At 38.6% G+C, this 18,604-nt stretch overlaps 1 protein-coding gene across 1 annotated transcript in view; it reads left to right on the plus strand.

Annotated features, from left to right (window-relative positions):
- Positions 1-628: 628 nt before the first annotated feature.
- Positions 629-18,604, plus strand: part of hipk3a (homeodomain interacting protein kinase 3a) — a 36,741-nt gene continuing 18,765 nt past the window's right edge. Inside the window, 3 exon segments of the mRNA XM_058766846.1 lie at positions 629-650; positions 653-703; positions 3,589-4,768. Of these exon segments, the coding sequence (XP_058622829.1) occupies positions 629-650; positions 653-703; positions 3,589-4,768 (1,253 nt within the window).

The following is an 18,604-nucleotide window of genomic DNA, read 5'->3' on the forward strand; positions in this document are numbered from 1 at the left end:
ATATAGACAATATAGCAATATTTACGTGTCATTATGTTACATTGTATAAAAATGTTTAATTAGCATGCAAATATTTATTTTTATAACATTTACATATTACAATATAACATTTATATATATTTTTTGTTTTGTTTGTTTTTTTAGACCTGCGCTTTGCCCAAAACACCTCCTCACGCGCTGCATATCCCCACCAGAAGGGGCCACTACACAACAGAACTGTGTCCTAGTTCCGTGGGCGTCTCATGTGTTGTGCGTTGACTCTCCAGCCCTGTCCACGGCAGTACAGCAGCACAGCAGTCGGATTCCTCTCTCAAACTCACAGGAAGAAGCGGCTCAAGAGCATTCTCGATTGAGTGCTCAGCTGAGAGAGCTCCAGCGAGTTGAGCTGACAGAGTTTGTCCGTCGCCGTCAGGAGGAAACAAACCAGGGGGGGCTTAAACGTCCTCGACATGACGACAAAAACCTCCCCTGACCGAAACGGATATCCTTAACTACACGCTGGACCCTGTTCGGTTCCCGTGGATGGCCTAGCAGGCGAGTTATGCGCAGTTGAAAATGAGGGAGCTTGTGTTTTTTTCTCCCTCGTCGTCCAGCGAGAGGACAAGATGGCAGCGCGAGCGCGTCGAGCATGTAGTGGGTGCGAATTAAACCCGAACATGTTCACAAAAAACCCGCAGTCCGACCACAGCTGCTGTCTGTGAAGGTAAGGAATATTTTAACGAGTTGTACATGCATAAATACGCTTCTGATAGTTAATAGTGAAGGTATCAAATCAGGCTCGACTTCGGAGTTGTGATCGCGAGCTCGTAGCTGTTGCGAAAAAAGTTGCCACGCCACACCAAAAACTTTAAAGCAATGTTTCGCAGGGGTTGACAATGTGTTTTGGCAGCTCTTGCGGTCCTGGGTTTACTAAAAAACTAAGTTTTTTTTAATTTTTATTTCTTTTACCCCACAACTTTTTATCTTTAAATGTTCGCGAAGACTTGCTGGTAACCAGCCAAACCCATAATGTTTACCTAAATCCTGCTACTTAAAAGCATGGCGTAAAGAAGTTCAGTTGATGTATTTAAGCATTAATCATTTGCGTTGTAAGTGTTCGTGCATATGATTTGTAGATTTTAAAGTGAGTTGTTTTTTTCCCCCCGTAGAAACTCGCCAGTTGTTGATCTTGTACTATAATCTATAGTATATACTATAATCAAGCCATATGCTGCTCAATCCTCCTAAAATGCACAGGTCTGGTAATCGGTTAGCAGCTGATTTCTGCTTTCGTCTGTAACTTGACAGTATGCTGGTAAGACTCAGCAAAAGTTGAACCTAAAAATCTCTTGCGTAATATGCAAGTTGCATTTCCTGTCTGCACATTGAAATATAATCTCTCATGCATTTCCTATAGAAGCTAGTTCAGAAAGCTGTTTTAAACTGTTGTTTAATATTAGAACAATGCTTATTTCATGTATATTTTCGGCTGGGAAAGTTTTGTTTGTTCCATAACTTCATGTAGCGTTCCTACTGTCATGGAAAACCTGGAAATATTATGGAATTTCCATACCTGTAAATGAATATAGATTTTTTCCCCCTCCCTAGTTATGGTCAGCTGTAAAAATTTCTTTGGCAAATTTTTTTTATTTTTTTTGTAATATCCTAGAGAGTAAATGCAAGAAAAGTGTATTACGACATAACGAAACACAGAGGAACACAAGTTCCTCATTGTTATCGCATTGTTATTGCAAAATATTTAATTGCTGTATTCAAATACCTGTTATTTTTAGAATGTTAAATTTAGCTTTATCTACTTGTTTAATTTACATTGTTTCATATTATTTTGTGAAATGAAATTAATTAATATTGTAACTTAATTACTAGTTAAAAATTACTTTACATCTATATATATGTAAATATTTTATAATATTATCTATAAAATATAGAAAACGTGTGTTAGTCTAGTATATTTTTTAGTGAAATAGATTATTCAAATAATTAGGCTATTTTTACTAGGTGTGTTAATTCTGGAAAACCCTGTTTTCAGATATATTATTATTCCTAATTTTATTGGTTATAATTGTTTTGTGCATTTTATATGTAAAATGTATGTGTGACTTGAGAAAGAATCATGGACAAATTATGGAATTTCATTCTACCCCTTGCCAATATGCCTAAGAATACTCCAAAGAAAACACATATTACAACATAATGAAATGGGAGTATTGTAAGTTCCTCATTGATATTTCATCATCGCTGGGAAAATTTGTGTCTGTCAATTCAGTAAAGTTTACTTCCCAATCATTTCCTGCCGTTAAACTTTTATAGCCTGAGCAGTTGCAGTATCAACAGGTGTCTTCCCTGTGCCATCTCTTGCCTAACCCCATTAGGTCTTGACATAGGAAAAGGTCAGTCACCACCTGCTTATAGCAGAAGGCAGTGGCGTTTGAAAACAGTAGAGAGACCTGTAACCCAAAACCTTTGCTGGTGCCTCCTTGCTACTGGGGGATTACACTACTATGGGACAGACCTCATAAAAACACTCCTCCAGATGGGACTGTCCTTTTAAAGCTGTTGAGTCAGTCTCTGGTTGCAAACCTAGATGTTGTTTACACAGTCAGGAATATAGACGTAATTGAAATGCATGATTTAAACCTGGAGTTTGGTATGGTAGTGTGAATGAATGAGGCCTTTTATAGCGGCTCTGGAAGTGAAATCCATCAGATGTGCATTCTCCATAAAACAACGTGACATGTTTGCACCCCTTTTATGTTTTATAACCTCAATATTTGCCGTTATGACATCCAACCTAGTGTGCCAGAGTGTTAGCGGGCTTATAAGTGTGTGAGGGAGTTAGTATGTGGGTGTGTAAGAGCCACACCTGTCCTCGTGTCTGAACTTGTGCCATATGTTGTGCCAGCATAAGTAGTCTGTCTCCCACGAAACTAAGACAGCTAATCCCTATTGGTCACTTGTCTGTCTGAATCTGCTAATATGATATCACTGGTTTTATTGCACACTAGGGCTGAACGATTAATCAAAACTAAAATCAGAATCGCTATTTGGCTTATTAATCGACGTGCAAAGGCTGAGATTTATTTAAACAAACATATGTTAATGTATTAGAGTGAAACGTGATACTGTGTTAATTTACACGCATAACAGTGTTTAGTGTCTCAGTTCAGAATTACTACTTTACACAATCTGTATTTCTGCAATCGCTGCAGTTGCTTTGCTTATAACGTGCAGTTGAGACGCAACACTCGCCAAACATTTCACCAGCTTTTTTTATAATGAAGTTTAGAAACCAAAAAACAAGAACCTTTTTGCTAAAATAAAAATTGTCATAAAAATCATGCACTCCCATGACACACTTTACAATGCTTTTGGAGCTTTATAAATTTTTCCTTCAGGCGTTAGTGAGATCTTTTTTAATTTGGCCTCTGTTTTTCATGTAATTCATTCAACAAACCCTCTTGCTTATTTTGAGGCTCTCATAATAGCATAAGGTTTTGTTTTGATGATTGTGACTGTATAAAAATGTAAACAGTATCTGTGAAATGACTAACACAAGCTAACGCTTTTCTTCCCCTCTGTCCTTTATAGGTATGGCCTCACAAGTTACGGTCTGCCCACCACATGTTTATCAACCCCAGACAAGTGCCTTTTGCAGAGCGAAGAAAATCGATCCCAGCAGCTGTGTTTACCATGAGAAGATCCCTCGCACTTACGTGGTCGGTGTGAATCTAGGCATTGCGCACCCTACCGATATTATACCTTTATTGAGAATCGAAGCTTTGACTAGCGAGAAACAGACTGATACAGCTCCACAGGAGCTCCTCGGAAGGGCTTCCTCGCCACACAAACGTGTGGCATTGGAGGGCGACCTTCAGTATTTCTCCAGAGCGGCCGCGGCAGTTGAAGAAGAAAGTGGAGACAGTGGCCAAAACAGCCAAAGTAGTAGTAGAAGCAGTGGCGGTGCTCCAGAAGGGCCGGAGCGAATCGAGAGGAACGGTGGTTTGAATTCGTTTGACAGAACCCAAAGATGTGGGTTTAAATGCAAAGGGGAGGAGCTTGAGAACGGCAAGAGCATCATGCAGATAGTAGAGGAGCATTCGACTCTACCTGCCATGTTGCAAACAAATGTTGGGAGTTCGACCGCAGTAGGCGTGGCCCCACCTGAGCAGAACGCAACCAGGACGGGAGCCGTGAGCGGGACAGGCGACGGCGACTATCAGTTGGTCCAACATGAAGTGCTGTGCTCCATGAAGCACACCTACGAAGTGTTGGAGTTCTTGGGACGTGGTACGTTCGGTCAGGTGGTCAAATGTTGGAAGCGAGGCACCAATGAGATTGTGGCGGTGAAGATACTGAAGAACCACCCGTCGTACGCCCGCCAGGGCCAGGTCGAGGTGAGCATCCTGGCCCGACTGAGCGGGGAGAACGCCGAGGAGCACAACCTGGTGAGGGCTTTCGAGTGCTTCCAGCACAGAAGCCACACCTGTCTGGTGTTCGAGATGCTGGAGCAGAACCTGTACGACTTCCTCAAGCAGAACAAGTTCAGTCCATTGCCGCTGAAGGTGATTAGGCCCGTTCTGCAACAGGTGGCCATGGCGCTGAAGAAGCTCAAGAGCTTGGGCCTGATTCATGCCGATCTTAAACCGGAGAACATTATGCTGGTAGATCCCGTGAGGCAGCCCTTCCGTGTAAAAGTGATTGACTTTGGCTCTGCCAGCCACGTCTCCAAAGCTGTGTGTTCGACGTACCTGCAGTCTCGCTACTACAGGTAAGCTGTGCTTTATTTTTTTGTTTCCTCTAGCAGGCTGACTACCGGTTGTCATGTCTGTGTTTAATCATAAATAGACTTTTGGAATTTTTGGCAAGTATAAAGATATAATTTGTGGTGTTCGTTTAGAGGAAGTCGAACTGAGGAAGGTTTACTTAAGCCGCACTTCCTGTCAGGACAATTATGTAATTCTGTCTATAGCTTTTGTCAAAGTTTGATGGTAAGCTGTCTTTGTAACCGCCATGGAACTACACCCATGCTAACTTTATGTAACTCCTAAAAAAAAAAAAACATGACGCACTGAGTTTTCGACTAGTTTGGTTCCCTCTCATCTGCTTTTTTTTCCTAATGGGGTCAGTTCAGTCCGTGATGGCTGTACTTTGTGTCTCTATGTGGTTGGCAGTTCTTTAGGAAGAATGTGGTTTGCTGAAGTGATTCATGGAACGTGGAAGAACATGGAAACGGTCTTAAATTTAGAACATTCCAGATGTTTGTGTTTTAAGTTTTCTGTCAAACTTAATTAGTATTTTTTTAACCCCAAAACTTCCTTTCATGCTTTCTGTCTATATTGTAGATGGATAATGAAAACTCAACCACATGTTGTTCTAAAGATGACTTTCTTGCTTTTTCAGAACACGCAGTGCACAGTATATTATGCATTATGCTTTCAAAAAGTTTTGAGTCGGTAAGAATTATTATTATTATTATTTTCTTTTGATTTAGCAAGAATTCTGAACTTCTATTTGAAATGAATAGAAACCACAAATCTTTGAATGGTAGTATGTGCATTTTGAAGATTTTATTTGATTTTTCAGCTGTTTTTGTCTGTTAGTGGGGTACAAGACAACATTAAACTCAATAACTTTCACTGTGTGGACAAACACTTTTCAAAACATCTTAAGAAAATGGTTCAGGTTTGGAACAGCATGTGGTTGAGTAAATTGTTATTTTATTTTTGGGTGAACTGTCCATTTAAGTCATTTTTGCCACTGAAATGCATACGAATAGGTTTTGAACATAATGTGACATTGTGTTGCGGAGTACAGTCTGTCTCTGTAAACGTACGCAGTTTGTGGGGAAGCTATCAGCGAACAAGATAAAGAGGAACTAGGCGCTAGTTTAAATAGGCCATTTGAACTCTTTGTACTTTGGCACAGCCGCAGTTTGATGCCTGCAACTGTATGAACTCACGGCCCATGCAGGTGTCACATGTGAATGCGTCGCTTTGCATGGGAATGAGATGCACTGAGGAGCGTGTCTGTCTGTTGGTAGTGCTGTCTTTGCACTCAAACGAAGTGTGATAACACAGATGTTTTTATAGAAGGTTATAAATAATCATTCACACTCGCTTGTTTGTCCCTTTTTCTGGGTATTTGGTCATGGCTCTTTGCATAGTGTTCATGTTAAATCATTCCAAAAGTACTGAGTAATTTTAACAAACAACATGTACTTAATGTGCAATTATTTTGAGTGGTTTGTAATTGCGCATTGTTTGCTATTGTAAGAAATTAGTCACAAGTAATGTTTTTTAACATTATCATTGTAATATAAAGTTCTTCCCCTTCTATTTGTTTGTAAAGTGCGCATTTTGTTCTATAAACAAACGTAAGTGCTTATGCTTAACTCGATTAGTGTTCAAGTATTTTGTTAAACCTAATATTTTTAGTTATCAAATTTGAAGGATTCTCATATATTACGCTATGCCTTTGCATGTCAGATATTGCTTTTTTTTTCATAAGCCCCATGTTGTGGCCTATATATGTAGCATTTGCATCCCAAACTGGGGGAAAAGGGCAGCGTTTTCCATTTGTCCCCGGTTTCTGTCGGCATGATCGATGTCGTAAGAATCCATAGCTTGTTCCCAGCACAGATCTGTCTCACCTAAATTTAGGGCGGATCTCGTTGTGTTCATAGACGCTGTGGTATGTGAGGTTGTCAAGACAAGCATTTATTTTTTGTACTTGGAGCAGGCTGTGTTGAGCACGTACCCATGTGTCAGGAAGTGAAATTTTGCAGGTGTTGTCAAATAGCAGAGCTGTTTTTGTTTCAAACTCTTTTAGAACTGGCGTCTGTTTGTGAAACATTTTCTCATTTTTATGAATAGAAGAGTGACATTTTGAGTGAAACCTTTTAATAATTTAGGCTAATCTTTTGTACAGCGATGTAGTACTTATGTTTTCAGTTCAGTAGCATAGAAGGATATTTTTGCATTCTAATTAAACTGTTTTGGTTGATAATTTAAGCTTAATTTTCACCCTAGTCAAGCAGAAGTTAATGAAAAAATGTCAGTGTATTTTAGACACATTTGTCACTGAATATTAATGATGCTTCAAAATATTATTAATGATTTCTTTTGTTAACAGCAGAGCCAAAATTAAAGTGTTCATTTAGCCGAAAACTGAAACCAAAGATTTTGCTGATTAAATTTGTGTGCTTTTGTATACTGTGATATTTCAGCTGAACAAATTTGACACTTAAGCACCATTTTTGCTAGGAAAGTGTGTCCATGCTTTTGACATTTTGTTGTAGCTTATCCACATTAGCCGTGTTTCGATTACCCTTCAAATTGAGTGAAATACACCCAATGGAAACACATACATTTCGCAAAAACTCCCATATATCGCAAAGGTTTTTACACTCACATGAGGTGCTTTTTCAGGCGATTCGAAAAGGAATATATCACAAAACAATATATTCGCATTTACAGGTCACCTGGCGTACGTAAAAGTCATTCTGATCATTCTTTAAAGTGCCCCAATATGCCATTTCCAGTATTGCCTTTCATGCAGTATGTAATGTAGCTGTTTGTGAAGAAAAAAAAAAAAAAGCAGAAAGTGCACAATAAATAGTTATCTCCCAAAATAAAGAATCGCCTCTGTACAGCCTAAACGAGTCCTTAGTAATTCGAATCCCACATCACGGGGTAACACATTTGCATAATTCCCATGCTCTATGTTGGCCGGTCGCGAACTTGACCCCACCCACAAGCACTGATTCTCTAATCTCAGGGAGTTTAACACTGGATTCATAGAGCGCTTGCTCTAGAAAGATGCTCAGTACCCAGTTTATTTGGACCAGCTGGCTCCACTGAATCTCAGACTGTATGATTAATAATTGATGTTTATGTTTTCCATCAAGCATTCAGAATATGAAACTATTGGTCTTGGTAGAGAAGACTGGGCCATCTGACCAATAAAAGCAGAGTAGACTCACGGAAAGGAGGGGTTTAGAGAGACTGAATCTTGACTGAAACTGCTTTGAACGAATTGTTTGCGAATCACTGAAAAATGAGGTGGTATTAAATGCATATTTTGAGAAAACAAAAGCATTATTTTGACCTTGCATGCATGTAAACCTTTTGTAGTAGACTCCCAAAGCAATATTAGGAACCTTGGCATAATGGGGCACTTTAATGTACTATAATCTTCTCAAGTATAAGGGGCTTTCCTTGCCATTAGGTAATGCTTTGATAACCCCTTATTAACACTGCATTACAGCTCTGAAACGGCCACCAGAACTGATCGCGACCACTCTAGTCAATGTTTATACCAGCCACGCCACTGCATGATTCAGAAGCGTCCCAGAAGTTGCTCTACTTGCTGCTTCACAAAAGATACACACCTACGTCTCCTTCGATTAAAAATAATGGTTAGTGAGGTGGCTGCAATATACGTAAACCTACAACATCCATCACCATGACTTATAGCTAGAGGAAAAAAATAAGTTTTAGTTGCATAACGTTTGTTAATGGAAATGCTGTAATTTTCGCAATAGTTTTTTGACAGTTATGAAATATCACAAATTTTGTGCAAATCAGTAATGGAAATGCAGCTATTGTGTGCATGAAATAAGCAGGAAAAAAAGCATCATCAGAGAAGTGCTAATTTAAAGTCACTGTTTTGGCCCTCCAAAACTATTTTGTCCGAAACCGAAGAGTTCGGTCACATTGGAAATTGTTTTCCAAAATTGTGGTGCATCACTACTTGATAATGTTGCAGAAAAGGATATCAAGTGTTAATAGTGGTATAGTCCCTAGTTGTAAGTCTGGTAATGTACTAGTGGCCCTTTGTTAAAATAACCACTGTGGCCCATTAATAATTCACTGTGTTGCTTAGGTCAGTGTGTGTTGAGTTCCACGTCAAGTGAGGTACCTGCTTTGGTTTCAGGTTGCTACAGGAAAGGGTCATTAGGTGCCATGGATTTTTATGGCCTCCTGAAGTGACTCATCCTGTTGTTTCCTTGACACCCATGCTGCCTTTGTTTGGCTGAATCATAGGATTCTTTCTTCTCAACTCAAAAGTAGTTTGAAGTATCCAATAGTGGCCACTTAAATGTCCATCCTTTCCATGTCCAAGTGAATTTTCCATATTCTGGTTAGCTTAATTTTTCCTCCTTTTCTCTGTTTATGGGAGATTGTCAAGAATTATAACCTGGAGAAGGCAATGCACTTTTGTGATGCGCAGAAAGCCCTTAAGTTGATTTTAGTCTGCTTTAAGTGATCCAATACAGTTGATGAAGCCACTTTAAGTGACAAAAATAAATTTGTAGTGTTGCAAAATTGATTTAACTCAAATCAGCTCCAGGTTTCCCCATTTAGGTCTGGGTTTTGAAACGGGCTGTTTAACCACCAGAAGGATAATGGTATCAGAACATTGGAAACAGTGTTAAAACCTAGGAAAACTGATATACATAGGGCAGTTGCATAACAAGCCACTTGCATTTAACAGAAGGCCGAGTGACAGGACCTGTGTCTGGCCTCAATGGATTGTGTGTGCTGTTCAAATAACCAGCAGTATGTACTCGGAGTCCTGCAATATATACCCTAAAGTTGGGCAGGTGAGAGAGGCCCTCCATGTGGTTTCAGGGTCCTTGGATTTGCTGAATTTTCATAATTTTGGAATGCTAATTTAGTGCCTGTTTTTATGTGCAAAAGGAACATTTTTGGTACTGCTTGTAAATGTCAACTTGTTTTTCCTAGATTTGCTGCCTTCAGATTTTTTTGGTTAGTAGCTGTGCCTAATTTTATCCATTTTAGTGGTATTTCATATCCTGTAATGTACATCTTAGCAGTTTACTTCATACCTAGAGAAGTGTGAAAGACATTGGCCTTGTTTCAAAATGCAGACACTATCATATCTGTGCAGGCACACCCATAGAAATCAAATGACAGGTTTTGCCACCAGCCCATAATAAGCATTATGCAACACTTCTGTTTTTTGTTTTTTTTTCCGTCTCCCTTATTGGTCATAAAGTCCTTACACTGGCCTCACCTCTGCTTTAATAAATCTGTTTTTGCTTCAGGAAGATGTGGAGTGAATCATTCAGCTGAAGTGCGTTCAAATTTAAGACTTTGACGTTGCCCAATGTCAACCATTTATTCTTATGCCCACACTTTTTTTTGTTTTTGCACGTTTTCCCACTTAGCTTCCTTGAAGCCTCACAATAAACAAGACTAATGGTTCGCAAATAATGCACAACTAAGTGCAGCCTCCTGCACAGCATCTAAAAGCATAAGTGGGCCAATGTAGCATCGCTAGCAGCAGTTGTGATTTGTTTTTCACGTAAGACTACGGTCTTCATGCATCCATATGTATAATAAATCTTGACCGAGACCTGCATTCATCTTCGGCCTGAGGAATGACCGTAAGTATGAACGTCTGCTTTCTGTCGGTGTGTTTTAGATCATGTGAATGCCTGGCCCCCATTTGGAACGGACTTGCACTCGCTTCAGATGAAGAAGACCTAATTGGCCAGATTCCTGGACTAATGAGCAGCCTGAAGGGTTCGGTGGTATGATGCACTTGGAAAGAGAGCAGACATCTAGTTGTTTGTGTATTCCAGGCCCTTTGATGCAGCATTCGTGCATCGCAGACATGGTGTCAGTGGGTGGGTCAGGCTTTGTTAAACTAGGTTTCGAATGCTATTTGACCTCTGACCAGATGGTAGTTACTGAACCCTTACATGTCCGTCATGAATAGAGGCACCATGTTTTCATCCTTGGTGTTCATTCAGGATGTGTAGTCACTTGATGGTCTGATCTTGACCCTTTCACATAATTGACTTTAGCGTAGCCATGAGACAAGCACTGCCAGTAGCATTCACTTTAGTATATGGATCAATTTTGCTGTGTGCACATAGTGATGCATCATGCAAATTGTCCATTGCTGGTTGCGTTTAGGTCAGCGGTAAATCGAAATTGAAATCAGGCCGAGAAGGTTTATGACTAGTGGTTGCCAGCTGTGTTTTAAGAGCCTGGAATCAGTTTCTGCACTTTGATCCATTTGTCAGATCATCTTGATATGTCGTGGTCTGTATATCATCCACTTGAGGATGAAACCTGATCGCACGCCGCTTCCTGTAACAGCTTACCTTTGTTGTTCGACATTTTGAATTGGGACAGGGTAGGTTACCGGTGTGAAGCCCTATACCTTCCTTGGAACCTGGAGTTTGTTTTACATGCCATCTGGTATAAGGTTCCAATTTCATCTGTAGAAGCTCCTGGCTCGCTTCCCAAACTTCAGAACTCACGGCATCAAAAGATTTTATGCGTGCGATTGCAGTCTCATATCACCTTAGTCACTTCTAGATCCAGTCCTACTCAAAACCTTCACATGAAAGGCTGTTTTTTTTTTTCTTTTTTCTTTAGGCGTAAGCTAAAAGAACATACTGAATCTGTGCCTGCAGAATTCCACAAAGTTCCGTAGATCTGTAAAATTCTACAAACGCTTTCATTACACATTCTCTTGAAAATTGACTAATTTGAATTTGCTCTCAACTAGGGCTGTGCAATTAATCGTATTCGATTATCATGCGCATCTCGTCAGTCAAGCCGGTTTCGTGATTAGCAGTAAATCGCCATCACCTGCTTTTTAGATGGAGCGGCAGTTAACACACAGAGCCGTAGTTCACGGACAAGCTACGCTAAACCGCGTTCATAATCGAAGGCGATTCGTCTTCGATTATGAACGCGATATTGCCTAGCTTGTCATACGATTACAATTAATTGCACAGCCCTACTCTCAACTATTAATCAGAGTGCAGCACTCTTTGTTTAACACCGTTAAAATTGCACTGGTATCAGGACAGAATAAAAAAAAAAACTACAGATCAGCCGAATCATCAGATGTTAAGCAGTTAGAAGCCTTTAATGCAGCTTCACTGCTTAACTCGGTCTTCTCATGAAAATCTAAACCAAATCAATACCTAATAATATAGCTGTTCATGCTGTTGCTTCCTGAGATAATAAGGCCTTTATAGTGGATTATTTTCAGCTCCGTCTAATGTACATTGATTCCATTGAAGCTGGCCAGACTGTCTGCATTTCTCAACATTTCCGACGGGAACTGAAATGATGCAGCATTGAAAAGGCTTTGTTTATTGCTCTGGTGCCTCTGCCTCATAACGCTCCATGCAAACAACACTTCCGTCTCTAAAGAGCTTGAAGAAACTGAGCTTAATTTTGTTTGTTTTTTAAGAACCTGGTTTGTTTACCTGGCAAAATAATTGGTTGATCTACCTGAATCAATTTATATTCATATTATTGAGATGCTGTAATAGCTTTATTAACATAACATTTTGATTTAGTTATTTTTATATTTTCTGTTTTCATTTTTTCAAATGTCTACATAGTTATTTCATTTCAGTTTCAGTTTCAGTTACAGTTGTTATTTTAGTACAAATTAAAATTAAACTATATAGGCTATGCACAAACCCATATACATTCTGCTGTTCTTATCTTTATTTAAGAACAATTAATCTAAAAACAGTGATTTTTTTTCATTTATATCAATATTTCATACCTGCTCATCATGAGTATAAACTCATTTTATATTTTGAACCAGATGGTTTTTATTTCTTTAGTGAATCATTTCCAAAAACTGATTCAGTTACTCTTTGTAAACATTTTGCTAGCTTCAATATGTTTTGATGTTGTTTATTACTACACTTTGTTATAAACTGCTGTGTCTTCTTGTTTTAGCTTCATTTCACCCATTCTCATAACCTAAACCCTCTGATGGGAATCTGTTTTGCTGTGACCTCAGGAATGCCTAGCTTCCATTAAAAAAAAAAGATTGGTTGGTGCTATAAACCCTAAACTCTCTTCTGGAATAGCTCTGCTTGCGAGGTCCCACAGAATGTGATTTTCTAGCCAATGTGTTCTCATTGTACACTCTGCTTCTAGAACTACAGGGCGGTGCACGAGCCAGGCTTTAGCTATGAGTGGTATGTTGTACCCTTTGGGCGTTAGCCGGGGAAAAACATTAGCTTGTCTGTATGTTTTGCAACACATGACTGTTATGGTTGGAAATGGGAATTAAGGGACTTGCTTCATGCTAGAAAAAAAAAAAAAAAAACTAGTAATGATGCACTCATAAAGATAAATGTTCCAAAAGGGGGTTTTCACAGTAATGTCCCATTTTTGGTTCCCCAGAGAACCTTTCATTAAACAGTATAAAGAACATTTCACTAATTTAAAGAACCTTTTTGCACTATAAAAGAACCCTCTGTGCAATCAAAAGGTTCTGTTGATGTTCGAGGTTCTTAATGGAACTGTAGATGCCAGTAAAGAACCTTTAGTTTTAAGAGTGTAGCTGCCACTTCTTCAGGACACGTTCTCCAAAAACTAGCAAACGTATTGTGGGTGTTGTCTGACATATCTGAAAAAGGGGTGTCGGAGGTGTTGCATGACAGATTTGCAGCTTACAATCGCGTTTCATGTTACTTTGCGTGTTATTAAAAATCCAGTACGCTACATGATGTACGTAATGGCTCGGGTTGTGTAACTCAACCTAAATTTCCTTTCAGATTTCCCAAACCCCCATGATATATGTACCTTTTTGCAAAAGGACGTGTGGCCCTCACGGAAAAGTTTTGGATGACTTGTAGGGGAAGTCCGAATAACTGCTCTCTGCAGTAGGAGATTAGATAAGTAGTGTTTGGGTGGGATTTCGAGAGCTCTCTGACTGGACGCTGAGCAGGAGGGGCGGAAAAAACCCAGTGACCCATGTCTTCTCTATCTCGTTCACAGAAGCTGCTGTTAATGAAAGGCTTTAACACTGTTTCGCTCCTGGCAGGCGCGTGTGGATCATCATCTGTGGCTACGTGTTCATATTCGGCTCTCTCCGGGCGGTTGACTGTGTGCCAAAGAGAGTATAATGTCCTCGCCCCTTTTGTGAGCAACACAAGACGTTTAAAACCCTGGGGTTAGGCTGGGATGATCAGCTGGGGGCGGATTTCTGAAACTCCCACACCCTCGCACGCTGCCTGTTTGCAGTGAGAGACTGCTGACAGTGGTTTTGACACAGCTGATCTCCCTAATCTCACGTCCCCTGACACGTTCCGCCGCCTTTGTTTTTTTTTTTTTTTAACATCCCCCGGCTGAAATCCCATCCTGATCATCGCGCTTTTAGACAACGTGCCTTACGCTTGTTTTTTGAACAGCTGCAGAGCTCCGTTGGTCTTCAGAGAGGTTATTGTGTGGTCAGGGCTCGTCATCCCAGTAGCCGCTTTATACTGCGGCCGCTCTAGGCTTTCCGGCTGCAGCTTGAACCAGATGACTCTGACCCCCCTCCTTCCCATCCCGCCGACCTCACAGGAAATAACTGATGCTGGACAGGGGTTCAAATTTAGCATGGCTTTGCTTGACAAACACTGACTTATTGGTTCGTACTCGCTCAGAAAATGGCCTTCTAGCATGTGGCCACCATTAGCACTGCTGGTAAATTCCACCTTTTAGTCTTTCTTTTGGTCTTTAAAACATGATCTTGGTAGAATCAGGTTGCACGACAGAGAACAGTGGATACACAACACCTCCCTTTGAAAACACTTTTGGTAAAGTTGACGCAGATGGTAAATGTTCTCATGTTGCTGTTGTTTTCATCTTAGGGGTGGGAGATATGACCAAAATCTTATATATTTTGTTTCACAGCAAGGATACATATCACAGTATAGTTATTTTTGCTTTAAATAAGGTCTTTATGATATAAATTTTTGATACCATAGAAATTTCATCATTCTTGTCACCGGTGTCAATATCACAAAAAACTAATACTAGACTCATTTAATAAAAAAAGTGAGTTTTTTTTTTTTTTTTTTTTTTAAACTCACTGAAGACAAGTAAAAAATTGGTGATTTAAATAAGAAACTAATTGCAAACAATAGGACAAAAAAAAAACCCTACGGAAACTAAGAAACGCTACACACATTGTATAAAGTAATCAAATGTAGAAAAACACTGCGTATTCTTCACTGTGTAAATTTAAAAATATATTTCTTTTTTATTAAAGTTACAAAAGTGATTCAGTCAAGAGCAGTGAGAGATTTGTTTTCTCTTTTGTTGTTTGATTAACATGAATAACAGACAGCAGGAATATTAGACTGCTGTCACTTTAAGAGCTACCCAGATCCAATATACTGTTTTCTTTCACAGCTGTTAGCTTTCAATTAAGACCTAAATTAATGTGTTTTATGAGGATACTTGCAAAGATGGGTATTTTGACACAAAAGTGTGTGTATTTAATAGGGTTATGCCGATAGACGATAGTTTACTGTATTGACGATAATCGGAGATATATCTGTAGCTGCTTTTTGAATAACTGAGGAAATGTAAGCCTTATGATTAGTAACTTCACAATGTTTCTATTCAGTTGTTATCATGTTAAATACAAATTCAGTCACATTAAAAACATCAGGTTGTTTTTAGCCTTATTCTGGAGTTGGTTCACTTTCTGGCAATAAAACTAAGTAAATAAATAGCACGATAATATCGTGTATTGGCGATCTCACAGGATGATATGACAATTGAGCATATCGCCCAACATTAGTATTTAACCGTTCAAGGCTTGTAAAGCAGCAGTAATAACTCTGTTCAATACTCCCGCGCTCTTATGATCACCGTCTTCACGTGCGGACACCTCTCCGACAGCACTCAGAAACAATCTCTCGCGCATATAGTGAAATGAGTTCTCTTTCTCTGCTGATTGCATTTCAACAGCTTAAAATCACTTGTTTTTAAACTGCAATGCTTAAAAACACATGCGATAGAAATAACAGTCCAAAATCTCTGCTGGTTTATCGTGTCTACCGAAGAATCGCACACCCCTAAATCTTACCTTATGTTGTTGGCTGGTCCAAAACAAATCTGATTGTTGGAGAGATCAGGACCTATATCCATCAGTTTCATGACTATTGCAACAGTAGGAGCTGTCATCTTTTGCTGAAATGAAAATAATTTTCTAGAATTGAGTTCATCCATCGTAGTAAGCATTTATCATCATTATCGTGTTGCCAGGGACTTTGTTTTTAATGAAATAACATTACATTTTTACTCTAACTCATGTTTTCAAATATTTGTATGCGTGTAGTTGCGTGAAATTAGAAATAACGAGAATAACATCACACTGTTTGTTTTTAATTCACACTGTTCTTGGCTGTTGTTCACAAATTGAGCTTTGCACTGAAATAAGCACTATATAATCTTACTCTAGGGGAAAAGGCTTGAACATTTGAAGTCTGGTCTAGACTCAAGCAAACATAACACGGGTGCAAATGCCGCCTCTAAATAGTCTTAACAGTAACTCTCTTTGTTTGAGTTGGGAAGTCCAGACCTGCCGTGTTATGTCATCATTCTTTTTGACCTGATTTCTGCAACTTCCCCTGATTCTTTTACCTGAAATGCAACTTCCTGCTGACTGTGGGCTCATGGGAATTTTTTTTTTCTAAGATTTGCAAAACCACAATGATGTAAATAGCATTCTTAAACCTGAGTACATTTTTTTCGAGCGGAAATCAATTGCGGTTACAATAGAATTTGGCAGTATGCAAAATTAACATGTTAGTGATTACGGACTGGCCTAATAGCCTCTCGTCCTTCAATGCCCCTTGCTATTAGATTTCTCTGTGCAGCCGGAGCGTGTGGTATTATGTGTAACTTATGTTAGGCTTTGGATTTAGTCTGTTTGCCCATCGCTATGCTGGAGGTTTATTGGGGTTTAGTCCGTAAGATCTTGTGCAGAATATAGAGCACTCCATTTGTTCTGTCACTGTGCCAAACATACTCATGTTTGTACTGTCAGTTAAGCCATACTGTTACCAGGGCAGAAAATAACTTCTCGTGCCACGATTTTAATAACAACAGAACTTTAAACAGTAGTAGTTCTGTGAAAACAGCAACTGTCTGTAGAGTTCTTAACTGTGTTCTTATGTTTTTTTGTTATGTTATGGCATATTCACTATATATCATGATATAAATGTTTTTGCAGGACATTTAATGGTCTGTACATGAACCATGCTGATTTGTTTAAATAGTTTGGCTAATTTAGTAGCAAAGTATATTCAATATGAATTTGTAATAGTTTTAGCTCTATCCACAAAACAAACAAACCGTTTTTTTTGCTATGTTTAAACCCATTCTGCAATTTCTTTCTTCATAATCTCTGAAAATGTAAAGGAAAACTCCTGCGAATTCTGTTAAATTATTTTTAATTTATAGTAATAATAATAACGATGATGATAACATCACTATTAAAACTATTTGTTTGTATTTTACTTTATATTTTATATATTATTTTATAATAAAAAATATCCGTGCAGGTTTTGTCTGGGCTTAGCTATATTATTATTTTTTTTCAAATACAAATATATTATTAATATTAGTAATAATAATTATAATGATAATATGAATTTTAGTAGTAGTAATAATGATTATAATAATTGTTGTTATTATTATTATTATTATTATTATTATCATATTTTTAATAAGAAATAACCCTGCAGATTCTGTCTGGGCCTAGCTGTATTAATCAATTAAATGCCTTATTAAAATTGAAATTCTACTATAATAATAATAATAATAATAATAATAATAATAATAATAATAATTATTATTATTATTATTATTATTAAAATTAAAATTAAAATATATTTTGGAAGAATAATACATGTTGTAAATAATAGTAATAGTGTTTTTTTTATATTCAATATTTCAGTAAAACACTTGAAAGATACTTTTATCTTATTTTTTTTTTCATCTGTGTATCAATTGAATTTTGCTTCACACCCAAAACCTTACAAGATTATTGCATTTTTTTTCTTCACTTTTGCATTTAAATACTGTAAAGCAGTCCCATCCACTTATAGCTGCACAAACACACCTAGCATTGCACCATGTAGACCATCCCAGCACTTTTGTGTTTGACTGACTTGGTGATGACTTCTGTTATAATGTGTCATTCTGTGTGCGCAAATAATGGGTTGAGCAGCTTAAAATTAATCACAGCATTTGCTGCTGCAACACCTTTGACTAGGAAGACAAAAAATGCAATAAAGAAAAACCTGTAAGTTAATTTCAAAGCACTGAATTTAAAAGGCAGTGTCACATAGCCAAGCTATTAGTGAATTATTCACAGCAGCTTTTGTTACCGCATACATAAGGTACTGTTGGTAGTTACAGCTGCTTACTAGTGACCTGGCATGACACATTCTGGTATCAATAGCTGACTGTTTTAACTGTGTATCCTTTAGGTGCTACATATATGACAAGCTCGGACATACAACAGAGCGTTAGTGCCTGAGGAGTTTGCTCTGTAGTTGATTATTAATGCTTACCAGGGTTAATTGTGTGTCATCAGACGACTCCTCTGTCATCACCCACTTTTGGTGTTTAGATCCGTCCTCATCTGTCGCTAGGCAGCCAGCATTTTCCCTCCGGTTGTCACGGTAGCAGATGTGTATGGGCCCGTTGACGTCAAAGCCCAGAACCAACGGCAGACCCGCTCTGCATCAGACCAGGAATGTCGCGTCATTAGGCTCAGGTTCATATCAATATGGATGCAAAGC

This window comes from Onychostoma macrolepis, chromosome 25, assembly GCF_012432095.1.
Source record: "Onychostoma macrolepis isolate SWU-2019 chromosome 25, ASM1243209v1, whole genome shotgun sequence".
Classification (NCBI taxonomy): domain Eukaryota; kingdom Metazoa; phylum Chordata; class Actinopteri; order Cypriniformes; family Cyprinidae; genus Onychostoma; species Onychostoma macrolepis.